At 32.3% G+C, this 20,134-nt stretch overlaps 5 protein-coding genes across 9 annotated transcripts; 4 read left to right on the plus strand and 1 right to left on the minus strand.

The window, feature by feature from the left end:
* The first annotated feature begins 578 nt into the window (after positions 1 to 578).
* On the plus strand, positions 579 to 5,677 carry LOC108567013. Of its 3 annotated transcripts, none has more exons than XM_017927193.1 (8): positions 3,176 to 3,222; positions 3,631 to 3,656; positions 3,707 to 3,759; positions 3,817 to 4,441; positions 4,498 to 4,784; positions 4,844 to 5,044; positions 5,227 to 5,410; positions 5,465 to 5,677. In XM_017927193.1, the coding sequence occupies exons 2-8, from the start codon at positions 3,644 to 3,646 to the stop codon at positions 5,623 to 5,625; spliced, it is 1,524 nt and encodes a 507-aa protein (XP_017782682.1). In that variant the 5' UTR covers positions 3,176 to 3,222; positions 3,631 to 3,643; the 3' UTR covers positions 5,626 to 5,677. The 3 variants fall into 3 exon arrangements, with proteins under 3 accessions (XP_017782683.1, XP_017782682.1, XP_017782681.1); XM_017927192.1 differs by having other exon boundaries at positions 3,193 to 3,222; positions 3,583 to 3,656; XM_017927194.1 differs by lacking the exons at positions 3,176 to 3,222; positions 3,631 to 3,656; positions 3,707 to 3,759 and adding an exon at positions 579 to 661.
* A 2,227-nt stretch (positions 5,678 to 7,904) lies between these two features.
* Positions 7,905 to 10,486, plus strand: LOC108567011. The gene is made up of 8 exons (XM_017927191.1): positions 7,905 to 7,944; positions 8,420 to 8,485; positions 8,544 to 8,596; positions 8,650 to 9,555; positions 9,613 to 9,819; positions 9,875 to 10,058; positions 10,123 to 10,374; positions 10,427 to 10,486. Exons 2-7 carry the CDS (start codon positions 8,428 to 8,430, stop codon positions 10,302 to 10,304), a joined length of 1,590 nt encoding a protein of 529 aa, XP_017782680.1. The 5' UTR covers positions 7,905 to 7,944; positions 8,420 to 8,427; the 3' UTR covers positions 10,305 to 10,374; positions 10,427 to 10,486.
* Positions 10,487 to 10,526: 40 nt separating this feature from the next.
* Positions 10,527 to 12,382, plus strand: LOC108567004. The gene is made up of 7 exons (XM_017927179.1): positions 10,527 to 10,544; positions 10,594 to 10,646; positions 10,697 to 11,321; positions 11,373 to 11,653; positions 11,715 to 11,915; positions 11,986 to 12,172; positions 12,227 to 12,382. The coding sequence occupies exons 1-7, from the start codon at positions 10,532 to 10,534 to the stop codon at positions 12,379 to 12,381; spliced, it is 1,515 nt and encodes a 504-aa protein (XP_017782668.1). The 5' UTR covers positions 10,527 to 10,531; the 3' UTR covers position 12,382.
* Positions 12,383 to 17,438: 5,056 nt separating this feature from the next.
* Positions 17,439 to 18,636, minus strand: LOC108567005 (ribokinase-like). The gene is made up of 4 exons (XM_017927180.1): positions 18,524 to 18,636; positions 18,046 to 18,463; positions 17,860 to 17,987; positions 17,439 to 17,807 (listed from the first exon to the last, which is right to left on the minus strand). The coding sequence occupies exons 1-4, from the start codon at positions 18,610 to 18,612 to the stop codon at positions 17,486 to 17,488; spliced, it is 957 nt and encodes a 318-aa protein (XP_017782669.1). The 5' UTR covers positions 18,613 to 18,636; the 3' UTR covers positions 17,439 to 17,485.
* A 349-nt stretch (positions 18,637 to 18,985) lies between these two features.
* LOC108567008 (type-1 angiotensin II receptor-associated protein) lies at positions 18,986 to 20,071 on the plus strand. Of its 3 annotated transcripts, none has more exons than XM_017927184.1 (5): positions 18,986 to 19,148; positions 19,201 to 19,347; positions 19,402 to 19,474; positions 19,609 to 19,716; positions 19,785 to 20,071. In XM_017927184.1, the coding sequence occupies exons 1-5, from the start codon at positions 19,110 to 19,112 to the stop codon at positions 19,895 to 19,897; spliced, it is 480 nt and encodes a 159-aa protein (XP_017782673.1). In that variant the 5' UTR covers positions 18,986 to 19,109; the 3' UTR covers positions 19,898 to 20,071. The 3 variants fall into 3 exon arrangements, with proteins under 3 accessions (XP_017782673.1, XP_017782674.1, XP_017782675.1); XM_017927185.1 differs by having other exon boundaries at positions 19,809 to 20,071; XM_017927186.1 differs by having other exon boundaries at positions 19,766 to 19,851.
* Positions 20,072 to 20,134: the final 63 nt, after the last annotated feature.

Genomic DNA, 20,134 nt, shown 5'->3' on the forward strand with positions numbered 1-20,134 from the left:
ACACATTATTCACATCTTTACAAACTAATTAAAATGTAATATAAGCACAGTAACAAACATATACTTAAATAAAGTATTTAGAAAAAAAAAACATGAATTTTAGCATTTCATTTCATATGCACTTTATGCAAATTTTTAATTATTAAAGTTGTTTTCCAAATTTAATTGTTAATAAATGTGTAAATTTTTTTTTTCCAATACATTTAACAACAAATTATGCTATTTTCATAGAAACACTGCTTGGCCAAAGATCTTCGGTTTTTATTAAATATTTGTAACAAATCAACAAAGTATATATTTGAATAAATTGAGCAATAAAAGTCTCACATTTAATTTATAATAAATATGCAAATATGTTATTGCATGAACAATATATATTAATGATCATTTATATTTATATATTGGAATAATTAAAAACATAATAAGATTAATAACATAAAAACATATTTATTTGTCTTATTAACAAAACTAATTATAGCACATAATATAAAATTACAAGATATATATAAAGCTGATAAACATATATGAACAGTCTAGATTCAACCATGTCGTTCAAAAGTAAGTTAAGCTACAATTTATACTTCAAATAGTAATTGATATATTTCAAGCCCAATTGATTTTTCGATTCTTTGAACCATTCCTATTTTACACCATGCTAAAGGTAACATTTTGCATTCTTGATATAATTTTTTATAACTAAAATAATTGTAATTTTTTAGTTCCTTTTAGGGAATTCAAATCCGAAATTGACTATAAAACTCCTATTGAGTATCATTGTTGTACTTTTTGTCCCCATTTGGATACTTACAATAACGATTTTAAGACTATACAGAAATTGCCTTGGTTTGTTGCTGTATTTCAAGCATGGAGATAAATTTATCAGTTTTATGCACGGTTTTGATAGATTCTGTTCGTTGTTTCCAAAAACAGATCAAGGCAGCATCAATATGATATTCTTATTAAATTTCGAAGGATCAGGAGATGAATTCTACAAGATCACTTCAGAGTTCTTGTTCAATGACTTCAAAGAACTGAAATTCAATTGCCTCAGAAAGAAATTTCTTGGATATTATTATTACATGAAGATCAGTTGCGCCAAGGAGGACGTTATCAAAGAGATTCCAATTAAGGTAGATGATATCAATGATTACATGGAATTTTTGGAACATTTACCATTCCCGTACGATGGTGAAGCCATGCTGCTTTACTATATCGGTAAAGAACGTGTGAAGAACACTCAAGGAAAATGGTGTTATCCTATTTTAATAAAAATGCACCACTCGCTAGGAGACGGTTTATCATTACTAAGACATTTAAACAATCTGTCGACGAATAAATTTAATTGTAATTATATAATTTCATCTCGAAATCAATGAAACAAAAATTTTTCACTTTACAGATACCAAAAAAATGCGTATACAACAAACATCAACTATTGGAAGAGTTTCAGAATTTTGGAGATGCGTAAAATCATCGCAATTTGATAAATGCAGATTTCTTACTAAACCTGACGATGTATTCATAACCAAACACAATGGCCAGAAACATTACGTCCTTTGGACTGAGCCTAAACCTGACGTTTTGGATAAAATGAAACAGATTCGAAAACTCCTACCCGGTGGAACAACAACCATGGCAATTATGAACACAGCCTTGTCAAAAGCGTTTGAAGAATATTACGTTTCGGTAAGTTATTAAAAAAAAAGTAAGGAATAAAAAATACGTAATAAATTTAACAAAACTAGAAATCATTGAGAAAACCAGACTTCTTAAACCTAACGTACACGACTTTGTCGCAAATAAGCAAAAGCAAATTCAGCGAATACACGAACAGTTTCGGTACGAGCGACATGAAATTACCTGTAAACTTCAGTGGAAACCTATTGGATAGATTGAAGTATTCTAATATCGAAAATCATCGACCACCGACGATAATGGATCACAAAGTACGTTTAAAAGTACTGCAATGCCTTGCACAGTTCGGGTAATCGGTTTCGTTAATATCTCGCACTATTTGAAACCGAACTAATCGAGTACATTAAAACCGCATAAAATGAAAGAGTAAACAAGGGAACATGACTCTATAGAAAAGAAACTGATCGAAGCCGCACTATGCGAGGTATTAGTATTATACGCTATAACCATGTTACGTTTACAGTTTAGCGAATGGTGTTCTAAAGTTTTCTATTCGATATTTCCCAATTCGCTGGTGAAAATATTCATTATGAGAATGTTCAATTCCGTGCTTTTAAGCAACTTGCCGGGCAGCGAAGAAGAATTGGACTTTGACTGCATGAATTTAGAGGATTACCACTATTGGTTGACGAATGTTTGCGAAGCTGGTGAAGAAATTCTAGGAATCATAAGTAAATTTCTTAATTTTAAGCATGTTTCAGGTATTGGCATTGCAACGTATTCTTATGCGCGTCGCTTCAATGTGTCTTTCAAAGTGGACAAAGGCGTTATACCTGAATCAGTTGATGCTCATAGATTATGCAATTCAATGATGGAAAATATTTACAAGTTGTATGATGAATGCTTTAACGAATATAAATAATTCATCGCCTATTTACAATTGTAACAAAATATTTATGTATGCAAGTATTTTGAACTAGAATTAAATATAAATATTATTAGTATTGCATAATGCTTTATACAATTTCCTTTACTTGCAGTAAATTTTAACGAAAGAAAAGAACATCATTAAAAGTTCGATATCAAAACGAAATTCATTATACTTCAAATGTAACTAAAGAATGAATTTTTTAGAAAATATATAAAATACTTTTATAAATATAATTAACATTTATTAATTATTTACAGGTGTGTAAAATATTAATTTGTTCCAATTCATTTAAAAATAAATTCTATGAGTTTCATTGCGCTACTTCCCAAAAAACATTTTGTTTTTATTTTTAGAGAATGACCAAAATATATACATTTTTTAATTGCGCAACAAAGGTCTCATATTTTATTTATAATAAGTATTCAAATGTGAAATTGCACAAAAAATACATAATAATGGTAAATTAATTACTATTTCTGTTCTGATACATTGTAAATTATATAAAGCTGATAAATATTTTCTCACAGTCTTGATTCAACCATGTCGTTCAAAAGCAAGTTAAGCTACAATTTATACTTCATATAGTAATTGATATTTTTCAAGCCCAATTGATTTTTCGATTCTTTGAACCATTCCTATTTTACTCCATGCTAAAGGTAACATTTTGCATTCTTGATATAATCTTTTATAACTAAAATAATTGTATTTTTTTTTAAGAATTAAATATAAACTAATGAATTAACGCTAGCCTGTAATCATACTAATAAATAAATAATATTAGTATTACATAACGCTAATTGCAGCTTTTAATAAATTTCAACGAAAAAAAAAACATCATTAAAGTCTTATATTTGATTTTTAATAATTATGTAAATGTAAAGTTCCTTGAACAAAGTATATTCATGAATTAATTACCTAGAATATTTTTTTTGAATACAAGGAAAAAAATCAAGAATAACGTTTATAATATTAGAACATATTTACTTGTCATAAATAATTACAACATAAATTTTAAGATTACAAACATATTATATTATATAAAGCTGATGAACATATTTTAACAGTCTAGATTCAACCATGTCGTTCAAAAGTAAGTTAAACTAGTATTTGTCTTTCAAATAGTAATTGATTTATTTCAAGCCCAATTACTTTTTCGATTCTTTGAACCATTCCTATTTTACACCATGCTAAAGGTAACATTTTTGCATTATTGTTATAATCTTATATAACTAAAATATTCGTATTTTCAGTTCCTTTTAGGGAATTCCAATCCAAAATTGCCGATAAAACTCTTATTGATTATCATTGTTGCACTTCTTGTCCCCATTTGGTTACTTACAATAACAATTTTAAGATTATACAGAAATTCCCTTGGTTTGTTGCTGTATTTCAAGCATGGCGATAAATTTATCACATTCATGCACGGTATTGACAGATTATTCTCGTTGTTTCCAAAAACAGACCAAGGTAGCACCAATATTATATTCTTATTAAATTTCGAAGGATCAGGAGATGAATTCTACAAGATCACTTCAGAGTTCTTGTTCAATCAATTCAAAGAACCAAAATTCAATTGTCTCAGGAAGAAATTTCTCGGATATTACTATTACATGAAGAACAGTTCCGCTAAGGAAGACGTAATCAAAGAGATTCCAATTAAGGTAGATGATATCATGGATTACATGGAATTTTTGGAACACTTACCATTACCCTACGATGATGAATCCATGCTGCTTTACCACATTGGCAAAGAACGTGTGAAGAACACTCAAGGAAAATGGTGTTATCCCATTTTAATCAAAATGCACCACTCGCTAGGAGACGGTTTATCATTACTAAGACATTTAAACAATCTGTCGACGAATAAATTTAATTGTAATTATATAATTTCATCTCGAAATCAATGAAACAAAAATCGTTTCACGTTACAGATATAAAAAACATGAGTATGCAACAAAAATCAACTGTTGGAAGAGTTTCAGAATTTTGGAGATGCATAAAGTCATCGCAATTTGATAATTGCAGATTTCTTACTAATCCTGACAATGTGTTCACGACCAAACACAATGGCCAGAAACATTACGTCCTTTGGACTGAGGATAAACCTGACGTTTTGGATAAAATGAAACAGATTCAAAAACTCCTACCCGGTGGAACAACAACCATGGCAATTATGAACACAGCTTTGTCAAAAGCGTTTGAAGAATATTACGTTTCGGTAAGTTATTTAAAAAGAAGTAAGGAATAAAAAATACGTAATAAATTTAACAAAACTAGAAATCATTGAGAAAACCAGACTTCTTAAACCTAACGTACACGATTTTGCCGCAAATAAGCAACAGCAAATTCAGCGAATACACGAACAGTTTCGGTACGAGCGACATGAAATTACCTGTAAACTTCAGTGGAAACTTATTGGATAGATTGAAGTGCACTATTATCGAAAATCATCGACAACCGACGTTAATGAATCACAAAGTACGTTTAAATTTCTTTCAATATCTCTCATAGTGCGGGTATTCGGTTCCGTTAATATTTCGCACAATTTGAAACCGGACTAATCGAGTACATCAAAACCGCATAAAGAAACAGATCGAAGTCGCACTATGCGAGGTATTGCTGTATTAATATTATACGCTATAACCATGTCACGTTTACAGTTTAACGAATGGTGTTCTAAAGTTCTCTATTCGATATTTCCCAATTCTCTGGTGAAAATCTTCATTATGAGAATGTACAATTCCGTGCTTTTAAGCAACTTGCCGGGCAGCGAAGAAGAATTGGACTTTGACTACATGAGTTTAGAGGATTACCACTATTGGGTGACGAATGTTTGCGAAGCTGGTGAAGAAATTCTAGGAATCATAAGTTAATTTCTTTATTTTAAACATTTTTCAGGTATTGGCATTGCAACGTATTCTTATGCGCGTCGCTTGAATGTGTCTTTCAAAGTGGACAAAGGCGTTATACCTGAATCAGTCGATGCTCACAGATTATGCAATTCAATGATGGAAAACATTTACAAGTTGTATGATGAATGCTTAAAGGAATATAAATAATTCATTTACAATTGTAACAAAATATTTATATATGCAAGTAATTTGAACTAGAATTAATGTAAACTAATAAATTAACTAATAAATAAAAATATTGTCGTGGCCGACCAATTTATTGTCATATATTGTATAACTGATATGTATATTTGTTAGGGCCATGACTTTCCTCTTAATTATTACAAATCATATTTAATGTATCCATCAAATATACAAACGGATACTTGTACGTGATTATTTAGAATAACTTGTGGAATATTCCGAACGACGGTTACACATTCAATCGTATAGTTGCGTCTAATGCATCACCACTTAACAGCCTTCTGCAGCCCCTAAATATTTGGCCAGGATTATAAAACTTAGATAAAGAAACGGTTGTGTTTTCCACAAGGTCAAACCCTTACCTCCCACGCAGCCCCTTTTTAAAATGAACACATTTTTGTATTATATAATTTAGTCTTAGCTAAGGGGTCGAACCGAGAGAAAGTCTAAGCTAAGCGGTCGAACTGAGAAGTTGCTCTTCCTTGGACTTACTTCATAAACACTAACTTAAGAGGAGAATGTAACTCTTAGTTAATAATACCTGAGATCAACTATTGTTTAGTTGACTTCTCAATAAAACTCCAATGTATACAATAAAGTTAATTAAGTATATTGCATTTAATATTCATAAACCCATCTAAAACTCCGCAACGACATAACTACGAGATAATCCACGGTGTCCAAGGATTTCTTAACCCTGGGACACGACAATATATTCAGTAATCTGAAAGAAAATTAATTATTCTTCAAAGTAACTTCACACGCAACTAAAGAATGAATCTTTTAGAATATGGAAATATAATTAATACAGTACTTTTATACAGAACATTAATTAATTATTCACAAATCTATAAAATATTAATTTGTTCCAGTTCATTTAAAAATATTTTCTATGAGTTTTATTCGCGAAAAAAGTTTGTTTCTGTATATCTCTTTAATTGCGCAATAAAAGTCTTATATTTGATTATTAATAACTTTGCAAATGTGAACTTCCTCGAAATTATTGAAACAAAAATCGTTTCACTTTACAGATACAAAAAAACTGCGTATACAAAAAATATCAACTATTGCAAGAGTTTCAGAATTTTGGAGATGCATAAAATCATCGCAATTTGATAATTCCAGTTTTTTCACTAATCCTGACGATGTGTTCACGACCGAACACAAAGGCCAGAAACATTACGTTCTTGGGATTGAGCCAAAACCTGATGTATTGGATAAAATTAAACAGATTCGAAATTTCTTGAATGATGGTACAACAACCATGATAATTATGAGCACAGCCTTGTCAAAAGCGTTTGAAGAATATTACGATTTGGAGAGTTAATTAAAATAAAGGATTAAAAATACGTAATAAATTTAACACAACTAGAAATCATTGAGAAAACCAGACTTTTTAAATTTATCGTACACGATTTTGTCGCAAATAAGCAAAAGCAAATTCAGCGAATACACGAACAGTTTTGACACGAACGTTATGAAATTACCTGTAAACTTCAGTGGAAACCTATTGGATAGACTGAAGTGCTCTGATATCGAAAATCATCGATCACCGACGATAATGAATCACAAAGTACTGCAATACCTCGCATAGTGCGGATAATAAGATTATATCTCGCACTATGCGAGGTATTGTTGTATTAGTATATTATACACTCTAACCTTGTCACGTTCACGAATGGTGTTATAAAGTTCTATATTTGATATTTCCCAATTCGCTGGTGAAAATCTTTTTTATGAAAATTTACAATTCCATGGTTTTAAGCAACATGCCGGTCAGCGAAGAAGAATTGGACTTTGACTGCATGAATTTACAGGATTACCACTATTGGGTGACAAATGTTTGCGAAGCTGGTGAAGAAATTCTAGGAATCATAAGTAAATTTCTTAATTTTAAGCATGTCGGTATTGGAACGTATTTGAAAGTGGACAAAGGCGTTATACCTGAATCAGTCGATGCCCACAGATTATGCGATTCAATGATGGAAAACATTTACAAGTTGTATGACGAATGTTTAAATGAATATAAATAATTCAATGACTATGAATAAAAAATTAATTATTGTAATAATAATGTTTATAATAATAATAATTGCGCATTTATGATAAAAGTAAATAAATTGGAATAATTAAATTTTAATATTTAAATTCACTGATGAAATGCATTACTTGGCGCAATTGATTCCAGGTATTCCTAGAAATAAATTCTCCTCACTCAGCGTGTCATGAGCTAAAGAAAAGTTTGGCATACACTGATCTAGTATATGGTTTTGTAAGATTATTGTGAGTATTTCGAATTTTATCTAAAAATATTAAAAAAAAAATATATATCATTATTTTTGTTAATTATGTAAAGAACTTATTAATTAGTAATTTATATTAAATTATATTTACAAAGATTATTTTTTCTTTCTTAACATCAAAACAGAACTAAAATTCCAATAGTTTTCAGTTTATTTTTAGGACATTTTATTGCGACACTTCTCGTTACATTTTGATTACTAACACTAACAATCTGAAGGCTTTGCAGTACTTTTGTTGGTTTATTACTGTATTTAAAGAATGGTGATAAACTTCGTTTATATGAGGTTTTCCAAATTAAATTCACCATTAAAATTACCGTTTTAGAAAAAAGAACCATTGAGAATCATATTAATAAATATAAAAAAAGATTACTAGTATTCTACTAGTTTTATAAGTACAAACCCGTTAAAGTATATAGGCAATAAACAAGTAATAATATCTTATTTTTTTTTAGTTTTTTATATGATTAAAAGAATCTCACAACGAAAATCGAAGTTAGTTATCAAAATGTCTTTTACCAGTAAGTTCTGTTTATTACATTTTCTTTTATATCCATTATACAAATCATGCGTTTACAGCTCAGCTTCAACATAGATTAGTAGAGCCTCGACTATTCTACGCTTTGTTAAAGGTAATACAATATTATTAACTTAATTAATCTATTAAAAATTGACATTATTTCAGTTTATTATGAAGAAATATGAGAGACGATGGCTAATCAACATCATTTCCATGATCTTAACAATGCTGATTCTTCCGTTTTGGTGGATTTTGCTAATAGTATTCAAGGTGTACAAAGAGTCAATCCGTTTAATCCTTCGTCTCATCTATGGAAAGAAATTTATCAGAATTATTCACGGAAGAGACTTGCCTTTTGCAATTGAAACATCAACGGACATTTCAACGATAACAAGCGTTTTGCTCATTAATTCGCAAGAAAACGGCGAAGCGTTCTTCAATAGAATCTCGCAATTTCTCTTCTACATCATTTCGAGTGTACCGAAAACGCGTTGCTTAAGGCAAAACCTCTTGGGTTTCGTATGTCTGATGGAAACGGAAATACGACAAGAGGATTTTATCAAAGACATGAAGCTTCCCGAAGATAACTGCGATTTTATCAGGTTCATGGACCGCTTCGAGAATGAACCAATGCCTTTCGAGAACCGCGGACTCCTGCAGTTCTACGTGGGCAAAAAAACGGTGCTCAGCAGCAAAGGGTACAGGTGTTATCCCATTCTTATGAGATACCATCACTGTCTGGGCGATGGCGTTTCTATCATGAATTTTATCATAGCTCATTTAGTAGGGAATCCTAACAGCACGGTTTCCGTGGATAGTTGGAGGTCAAAGTTTAAAAAAATAGTCAAGAATTTTAGCGTTACATCAGAAGTTTACGATTCGAGGGTTGTTCAGAAACAGAGGAGCGACTTCCTGAAGAAGCATACCGGTAAAAAATATATGTTGTCGTTCAGCGAGGTGGAGCCTCGGATTATGGAAAAGATCAAAATGATTAAGAACTTTAAAGGTGTAACGTTCATCGCTGTGCTGATGGCCGCTTTAGGGAAAGCAATGCAAGATTACATCAGAAAGGTTTGCTTACTCGTTTTCATGTGATTGATGGTATTGTTTACGTTTTGTCTTTTACAGAACAAGATGACGGATTTGGAACGATTGATGACCACTTTCACTTACTACCCCGAAAGTAAATTTAATTATGGTAACCCGGATGAGTTTACCAATAAAGTAGGTCTGAGCACCATGAAATTACCGATTTGCGTTGAAGGCGGTTGGGATGAGAGATTGAAGATTATCAACGAAGAGCAGAATGAGATGAAATCATCGATGGACGAAAATGTGAAGTATACACAAAGTCATATCGAATGTTCTGGTAAAATGTAAGCTGTTTCAGGTCTACGAGTGGTTTACCAAAGTGGTTCTATCACTGTTTCCAGTTCCAATTACTAAATGTTTGGTGCCGATGTTCTTCAATCCGCTAATTCTGAGCAATTTGCCTGGTTTAAAGGAAACGTGTCTCATAGATGGACATAAATTGGAGGATTATCTGCTGTGGCCACCGAACCTCCACGATCTTGGTAAACCTAAAAATAAACTAAAGCATTCATAAGATTATCACACATTTTTCTCTACGTTTTCCAGCTATTTCTATAGCTACTTACAGCTATTGCAATCGTTTCTACGTCAATCTCAAAGTGGACAGCGGTGTCATTCCTGATTACGACGACGCCAAGACCTTGATGCTGGAAATCGTCGAGAATATAAACAAGATGGAACGACTATACTTAAAAGCAGCGTCTAATTATACAATAACACATTTGTAATGTAATTGGAGCAATTATAATGAATAGACAAGAAACGACAAAACGATCAAAATTGTATTCCCATTATCCTGTATGCTATGTTTTATATTCGAGCAAAGTCCGTAATAATTATAATTGTGTAGTAATGCAAGAATTCCAGAAAAATTCTATAATTACAAACGTGTTCGTAATTATTGTGCACGGAATAATAAATGAAGGATTCGCGAATTGCTATTCATTTGCAAGAGATGACCGTCAAAAGTAAGTCGAAAAATTATTGTTTTTCATAGTAATTCAATTCAATTTTCAGCTCAGCTTTTGTACCGCATTTTCGAGCCGTTCATATTGTACGGTTTAATTAAGGTAGCGAATAAAATACGCCTAAAATCTTTGCTTCCTTTTTATGTTTTTAGCTTCTCACTAAGAAATATGGTAGATTCAATCAATTCGTCGCGATGTTTGTTGGGATGGTATTGTTTTTACCATTCTTCTACACGTGTATGGTGGTATTAAAAATTTACAAATTATTCGTTGGTCTTCTGCTGCGCATAAGACACGGAAATAAGTTTGTCTGTTTCATGCACGGCTGTGATACTATATTCTCATTGGAGTCAATCACTAAAAAAGCTACCATCAATGTAGTATATCTATTCGATTTCCAAGGGACCAGTGAAGAGTTTTTCAAGATTGCCTCACAAAAGATATGCGATTTTTACAATGAAGACGTGAAGATTCGTTGCGTTCGTTGTACGTTCTTAGGTTACTCTTACTTCATCGAACATCCCTTGGATAAGGATGAGTTGATAAAAAAGATGGATTCGAAAAATGGCAATTTCCAGGATCACATGAAAGAATTAGACAAAATGAAATTTCCCGTTAACGACACAGGCTTGATTCAATTCGGCGTTGGAAATGATAAAGTTGAGAGTAAAACAGGCATCTGGTGTTATCCCATTTACGCAAAGATCCATCATTCTATGGGTGATGGCATATCCATGCTTCGAGGTCTTCAATTAGTATCGCACAAACCAAAAAAAAGTAACTGATTTAACAAAGTTGCAACTAGTTAAAGACATTTGATGATTTCAGTAACAAAACTTATAAACGTTAATCCGATGCGTCTCTATTTGGAGAGCTTCTGGACATGCATGAAGTCTCCGGTGATGAACAATTTAGAGGCTCTTTATCCAACGGAAAATACCTTCACGCAAAAGCTCGTCGGAGAGAAGAATTATACCGTATGGGCAGATAAAACATCCGACACTCTCGATAAAATGAAAGAGATCAGAAATCGTTTAAATGATGGAACCACGACAACGGCAATCATATGCACGGCCCTATCGAAAGCTTTGGAAGACTACCTCGATTCGGTAAAACTACGCTTCTTTTAATTACAAACAAAGACGTAATTGAAACAAATTAATTTAACAGAGGAAAATGCAAAAGCCTCGCGAATTAGGAATGACGTTAACTCAGTTGACTAACTTTGCTAAATGCAGCTACACCAATTACACAAACGCATTCAGCCCTTGCGAAATCAAAATTCCCATAGATTTTGATGGAAATATGTTAGACAGATTGAAGATCATGAGAGACTTCTTTATTAAGTTTCCTAGCACCTTGGACATGAAAGTAAGTGTTATTATTTAAATATTTCCTTATATAATTTATGTTTTTCTTTTTCTTCTTGCATTGATTTAAGATCGGAGATTGGTACAACAAAACGTTATTTCCGTTGCTTCCGAACGCGCTAACCAAAAGTATATACGTGAAGGGCATTCATACGGTTTCGATGAGCAATATGCCCGGACTCAAAGAGGAGATCAAGATATTGGAATCCACAAAACTTGAGGCGTTTCACTATTGGATTCCGAATCCGGGCAATGCCGGTACAAAATAATGCATAGTGATGGTACATTTCTGTTATTTATATATAATTTCAGGCTTCAACATATGCTTCTACTCCTACCGAAATCGTTTTAACATGGGCTTGAGCGTGGACGAAGCTTTCATTTCTGATGTTGACGAACTTTCAAATCTATGCAATGCAACAATTAACAATATCATGAATATTTACAAACAATGCATCAATTCTTGACATATTTCCATTATAAATATGAAATTTATTAATTGCTACTAATAAAGTTTTATAATTACAAATTTTTGATTTACTTAATATTTGATTATTGATCAAAACGTAATATTCATATAATAAAGTGTACACTTCCAGGAAAAAAAAATTGATATATTAAAATTCAATTATCTTTTCTATTGCATATTTATATTTTATTTTTGTTAAACATAAATAATTCATTTTGTTTATTCATTAATAAAATAGAAAACCACCAAGGTTGTCCAGTATTTTTGTTATTAAGAATATATTAGTTTCTTTATTTATTTACATAGATTTGTTTGTTTATTTTCAAAAAAAATATATATAATAAAGATTGAAAATGACTTTTTCAAAAACCCTCAGTCTTTCAGGCTGCACCCTTCAGAATAAATTATAATTGTTAAGGTAATAAATTTATGAAAAAAAAAACATCATTAATATCGGTGGCAATCGCAAGCCCGACAAACGAAATCCCGATGTTCGAAATCCCGAGAGTATCGAAATCCCGACGTTCGAAATCCCGACTATATCGGAATCCCGACTATGGCAAAATCCCGACTACCATAATCCCGACAATCAAAATCCCTGCAGTGTCTTTTATTATTATAAATTTCTACAATAACATTTTTATGGGATTTCGAAATAATCGGCATTTTGATTGTCGGGATTTCAATAGACGGGCTTTTGGTTTTCGGGCTTGCGATATAGACCCCAATAATATATCATTTCAAACGTAATTCCATAACATATTAATTAGTAATTTCCATAATTGAATCGAACACTTATACAAATTAGCATATATTATATAAAAACGAGTGCAATGGACATATTTTTTATTAGGACAAAAAATGTCTTTTAAAAGTAAGAAGTATTATATTGATTCAATAGATTTTACACGCAGAAGTTTCAGCTCAACTCTTGTATCGATCCATTCCTATTCTACGCACTGTTGAAGGTATTTTGATCCAATACAAATGTTGATTATCCCTGAATTTAAGTTTTCAGTATGTAACTAGTCAATTTTGGAAAAGCAGGTTCTACAAATTCATTGCTATTATAGTTCTTTTGTTACCAATTTGGTTGACTGCGCTACCAATACTCACATTGTACAGTACATTGTACTCACACGTTGGTTTCGTGACTCGTAGTGTCATACGGATCTTTTCGGGATTCTCGTATTTCTTAGAGATTCAATTCAAGAAAAAAATATGTTTATATTATATGTTTGGTCAAACCACCTTGACACCTTAACGTTTGTTTTGACTGCATTTTATGTTCCAATTAATTAAGCAACGTTTTGCATAAGAAATGACGATGAGAAGAGAATTTCCGGATTTCGCGACTGTTACATCATTTTATGTGTATTTTTGAATGTATTAACCATCTTCGATTTTCATTGTCATCTATGTTAAAAAAGCAGACTATATCTTGCAAATATAATTTATGTTTGCTGTGAACGCTTTTATATATAAACAAATATTGAAAGTATAAAGAGACATCCACTAAGTCCCCGCCAGAACCAGTTTAAATTTATTTTATTCATTTGAAGTTTTTACAGAGTTTGCAAATATAAACTCACTTCATCATGTGTAAATTGGAAAACAATTCCTGTCGTTAGTGGTCATCCTAGTGTTATTTGTGATCACAAAATTCCCAATAATTCGAATAATTTTTTTTTTCCTTCCTTCCCACTTCGAATAATTAATTCATATTTTTATGTAATTTCGATAATTTCGATAATATTTTTTTTATTTGGATCTGTTATATAAGAAAGAGTTAAGTGAAATTCATTTTATTAGTACGAAACATGTCGTTTAAAAGTAAGCAGTTTCATATTTATTTATTCAATAAAGTTTACTACACGCACAAGTTTCAGCTCAACTCTTGTATCGAATCTTCGAACCATTCCTGTTCTACGCAATATTGAAGGTATTTGATCCAATAGAAATGTTAATTATCATTTTCAAATTTCATTCTTTCAGTATGTAACGAATCAATTTTGGAAAAGCAAATTTTACAAATTGATTGCTATTATAGCTGTTATAGTTCTTTTGTTACCAGTTTGGTTATTGGCGCTGACAATAATGAAATCGTACAAATTATTTGTTGGTTTTTTACTATACATTAGACACGGAAGAAAGTTTGTGGGTTTCGTGAACGGCACCGACATAATTTTCGCACTGCAGCCAGATTCCAATAAATCGTCGATTCTAACAGTTCTTTTAGTCGATTTCGAAGGTAGCGGCGATGAGTTTTTTAAGATCAGCTCGGATTATATCTTCAATAATTACTGCAAAGACTTGAAGGTCCGTAGCGTCGTCAGGACCTTCTGCGGATTCTCGTATTTCTTAGAAACTCAGATCGTTAAAGATTTTATGGAATATCTCGAGATTATGGACGCCAAACAGATGCCGCTGAATGGTGAAGCCATGATGGAATGGAACATCGGCAAAGAGCGGATTCAGAACCGTCGGGGCACCTGGAGTTATCCAATTTACATTAAAATCAATCACACCTTAGGAGACGGGTACAGTATAATCAAAAACATGAACGGTGTGCCCATAAAACCTGCAAGTAAGTAACTTAAAGATAGTTTTATCAAATAATTGTCAATGTAATTTCGTAGCTAAAGCAGAGAAGAAACATTCTAGTATTACCGTAACCAATTATCTTAAGATATTCTGGAATTGCATCAAGCTTTCGGATTTTTACTCCATGAAGATATTGAAGCCAACAACCGATATTTTCTCGCAAAAGCTCAGCGATAAAAGTCATTGCATTTTATGGTCAGACCCGACGACGGAAGTGTTAGAAAAAATCCAGACGATCAAAAAAGATTTAGGTGACGGTACCAGCACCTCGATAATCTTATTTACCGCACTATCCAAATCTTTACAAGATTATTTCGAAAGGGTAATAATTACAATTTTTCTATATCTAATTTCCATAACAAAAAAAAAATCTTTGAGTAGCTAAACATCCAGAAACCCACCGATATAACTGTAAACATGATCCTATTGTTGCGTATTAACAAGTGCAAGTACAGCAATTTCACGAACAACTTCAGCGCGTGCGAATTGAAGATTCCTATCGACTACACTGGGAATATCATCGACAGGATGGATGGAATTAAAGATGACTTAGAGAAGATACCGAAGATGATGGATATTAAAGTATGAATTACGTTGCAACAATTACTAATTTTCATTGAAATCTCTGTAGAGCATGGATTGGACATTTGAAGGTTTTTTATCGCTGTTTCCGAATAGCGTGCAGATGAAAGTAATTACAAAATGTTTCCATTCGATTTTGTTCAGCAATTTTCCAGGAGTGCCGGAAGAAGTGTCGATAATTAATGGAATGAAGCTCGACGCGTATCACTACTGGGTCCCCAACTTGTTCTGTAACGGTAGGAACACCAAAGTTTATCAATGACACAATTCTATAGTAAAGTTTCAGGTATTGGAATATGCACTTACGGATACGCGAATCGCATAAGCATCGGTATGAGAGTGGACAAAGCCATCATTCCAAATCGTGCAGATGCGCAAAAGCTCTGCGATTCGATAACAGAAAATATTAACATTATTTATGATCATTTATTTAATTGTTAACCTCAACGTATTTTATATATAATAATAAACATTTGTATTTATTCAGTTTTAAATCGTTATACTTTTTCTTATATACCAAAACTGTTCTGTTCTGTTTCTTCCACTCTGAAATGGAGTGGAAGTATGCACAACGGGGTGCATGTGCCGTATTAAATACTGAATAAGATTTAGGAGATGCTCGTAGTATATGTTTATTTGACATGATTAGTTACAATATAGAGTTACATAAGATATAAATGTTACAAAGGTTTCTTACAGTATAATGAGTCCGAGGCCCAAGGGCCAACACAGAGAATACACACGGGATAATACTGAGAAACTTACATGTTATTAAGACACAACAGATGCGGAAGCAAAGACAGGAAATAAGAGAAGAGAGTAAAAAGCAAAGAGAGAGGGTACAGATTTGTCGCCGCTTATATACCCTAACCAGGTAGAGCCCTTATCGGACCTTCCCGGAATACCAGCTGCGGGCTGGAGTGAGCACCACAAGATTAAACATTAAAAGCACATATATGTAACTCAATAAAAAAAAAACATATAGGAACTCTTCACGAACTGCTACCCAGCGATTCTTAACACAATGTGTAAGGTCACTGATAAGTAAATAAAATATTATATGAATTGTTATAAATGTACCAGTAGCAATAAGTAGATATAAGTCACAAAAAGTTAAGATATACAAAATATCCAACAAACCGATAAAAATTGTTAAATATATAAAAATTCAAATAAATAAATTACATAACATATTCAAACACAACCTAATTTTTTGATAAACTTTAAAATTAATCTGTAAATATTGCCTTCGTCCATTCTTAGCAATACTTCTATTAAAGTTTGTATGCATACTATTATTTGGGCATTCAAAAAATATATGATTCCAAAAGATTCATACGGAACAATTGAGCAGCCAAGATCGCAATCTTTGCGATAAAACGATAAGACAAAATAAGCGTACTCCAATCTGGGACGAATAAACGATTTGTAAAATATTAAAATAGTTGCCGGGTCTGATTCCCAATCTATGCTCGAAATCGCTCTAAGCAAGTTGATTCCTTTTTCCGTGGATTTAAGGGTTTCGGCTAGTTGTGTATTCCATGAAAGTTTGCTATCAAGCTATACTCCCAGGAATCTTAACTCTTTCGCCCAATCCACCTGTCGTCCCTTCAAATTGATAGGCGGCATGTAACTCGGTGTACTTCTGGAAAATAGAACTCCCTTTGTTTTCTCTTGAGAAATAGTTAATTTTTACTTTTCAGATACCTAGTTAGGTTTCTTAGGCATATATCTATCTTTGCGCAACAATACCAAAACTGTTATTTAATATTTTAATTAAAAGAATAAAAAAGAAATATATTTATCTGGTTCTTATATGTCCCTATATTGTGTAGGTCTTAACAAATAATATTCATTTATGAAAATAAATTATGTTTCTATGATTATTTTATTGATTATCTAAGTGTAAATTCACATTAAAGTTTCAACAAAATCTCGGGACCAGGAAAACTGATCTGTGTACCAGGCTTGGTAACACTGTCCGATGCGACTGTGCACGCTTGCTCCAAGCACTTTTCCATACTCAAATCCTTCTTATTGGCAAGTAAATAAGCCAGAGCACCAATAAAAGAATCACCAGCTCCGGTGCTGTCAACGCATTTCACTTTCGGGCATTTAACGTAAACAAAATTATTGGGATCGGCTTTGCAAGAGTACAGAGCTCCTTCGGAACCCAACGTTAATATAACGCTGTTACAGCCCTTCAGCAGCAAAGCTTCAATAGCTTCTTTACCATCACTAAAATGAACATTGATTACAAAGGTACAAAATAATTTGGAAATATTTATACTTGATGTTCTTCACTTCAACACCACTGAATATTGAAGCCTCACTTTCATTAACACAGAAAATCTTTGGGGTTGTCAACAATCTCATATCATATTGGCTAACTGCAGGTGCTCCATTCAATATTGTAACCTGCATTATAAAATGCCAATTTTAATATATAGTTTTTATATTACCATCAGCAACTTACACCACCGCACAATTGCATTGACTCAATGGCAACTTCTGCACAAGTCTCCAATTGACAAACCAGAACAGCTGCATTCTTGATGGCCTGCTCAGATCTCCTAACATCATCTGGACAAAGTTTAGAGTTTGCACCAGCAACAATAACAATCTGATTTGCCCCATCAGCTGATACTGTAATCTGTGCAACTCCACTGGCATATCCCTCTGTTTTCTCCATATACTTTGTGTTTACTTTGCATGCTTTCAGATTGTCTATGTACTTATCGGCCCAAATATCATCACCTACTCTGGCAATCAAAGTTGTGTTGCCACCTAATTTAGCAGCAGCTACACATTGGTTGGCCCCTTTGCCACCAAAATTTGTAACAAATTTAGTGCCATGGATAGTTTCACCTTCTTGTGGCAATCGGGGTGCATAACTACCAAGTAAAGAAAGGAAACTCTTTAATGCATTAATTACATAATTAAGTATCTTCTACCTGACAAAATCTATCATGCAACTACCAACAACCACTATGGAATTCTCAGCTGCCATTTTCGTTATGTAATTATTATTAACTATAATCATGAGATAACATAATCACCCAATTACCTGTAAAATGCACCATTATTATTGATACACTTTTACTCATATATTTGCATCATTAAAAAAACAAAATTGTGATTAAAATAAAGTATTTTTCTAAATTGTAACTTTAAGTAAATTCTTACTAAAGCAAACATTAGCAATCCTTCACATATCCAATTAGATGTGTGCAACCAATGTTACACAATCCAATATTTTAATCCTAATAAAATGCATTTAAAAGCGTTGTTTAATTATAACGTTGTTGTTAATTCCTTTATTTAATGACAAATTACTATTTGTCCATATGGATTTGTTATATGCATGTACTTTAATTTCCATAATCTAGGTAAATTTCAGTGGTGAAATATAAACAAAATGCAACCAAAGACACAAATTATCTTTGTTTTTGTTCTTTTGACGTATTCTTTTATAGATTCACGAAATAGGCGATACGGAAACGTGTTAAAGTGTAATTAGATACAAAGAATATTGTAAATATGCCGGACGTGTCGAGAATAAAAGATCTTCCGTTGAAGGTGAGGATTGGAAAATCATTATGAAACATCTAATGTTAATCCTCTTTTTCAGGCTATATTTTGCATTCACTTCATATTCACAATTTTCAGCACCATTGGAAGCTGGGCCCCAACCGCCTATCTGTTCTACAACTTCCTCCTATTAATTCTCATATTGTGGAGTCTGCAGAACAAAGAATCTGAGGATCCTGTGCAACTGGTATTTGACCCTTTAAACCTTGATCAAAATATACCTAATTTCAGTTTATTTTAGGCATTTAGTATAAATGTAATCTCCATTATACTAGATGTGTTCGTGCTGGCTCTCTGGTTTCCTGATTCTCATAGTTAGTATAAGACATTGAAATAATACATCAAATTGCAATATGCAAGTCACACCCACACAATTATTGAATTATTGTTACTATGTGATTGAGCTATTTTTGTGCTGTGACTAATTGCTTTTTAATATTCTTTGCAGATGGTGCAGCAAGATTCTCAGCGGCCATGGGAATATTGCTTTTGATTGTGAGGCCATTCACAACAGTCTACATAATGCATATGTTGAGAGAACGACTGGGCAATCCAGGTATAAGATATAGAAATTTGAAAACTTATTTTCTTTGTTTTTAAAACAGTGACATAATTGAATTGCAGGTTTGATTGGCAACATGTTTCCAGGTCACAATGAAAGCTACGAAGACATTGACAGAAGTGCAGCTGGAAATACTAGAAGTGAATACGATTTTAACAATGCTCAGCAGCTTTAATTGGCTGAACGGGATACCTTCTTACATGATATTAAATAATTAATTAATTTTATTTAAAAAACACAACCAGATTTAAAGTGCAATAATAATTATCAGTTTAGTGATATCATCACTATTGTTTAATGTGCAATAACCAAAAATGAGAATAATAAAGTTTTAATTTTATTGCTGAAATTTAAGTATTCTTGTAAATTTTGAATTTTAAAAGTATGCGCAAAAAATGGTTCAAAAGAAACG

The sequence above is a fragment of the Nicrophorus vespilloides genome, unplaced genomic scaffold (genome assembly GCF_001412225.1).
Source record: "Nicrophorus vespilloides isolate i.1.1-1 unplaced genomic scaffold, Nicve_v1.0, whole genome shotgun sequence".
NCBI lineage: Eukaryota > Metazoa > Arthropoda > Insecta > Coleoptera > Silphidae > Nicrophorus > Nicrophorus vespilloides.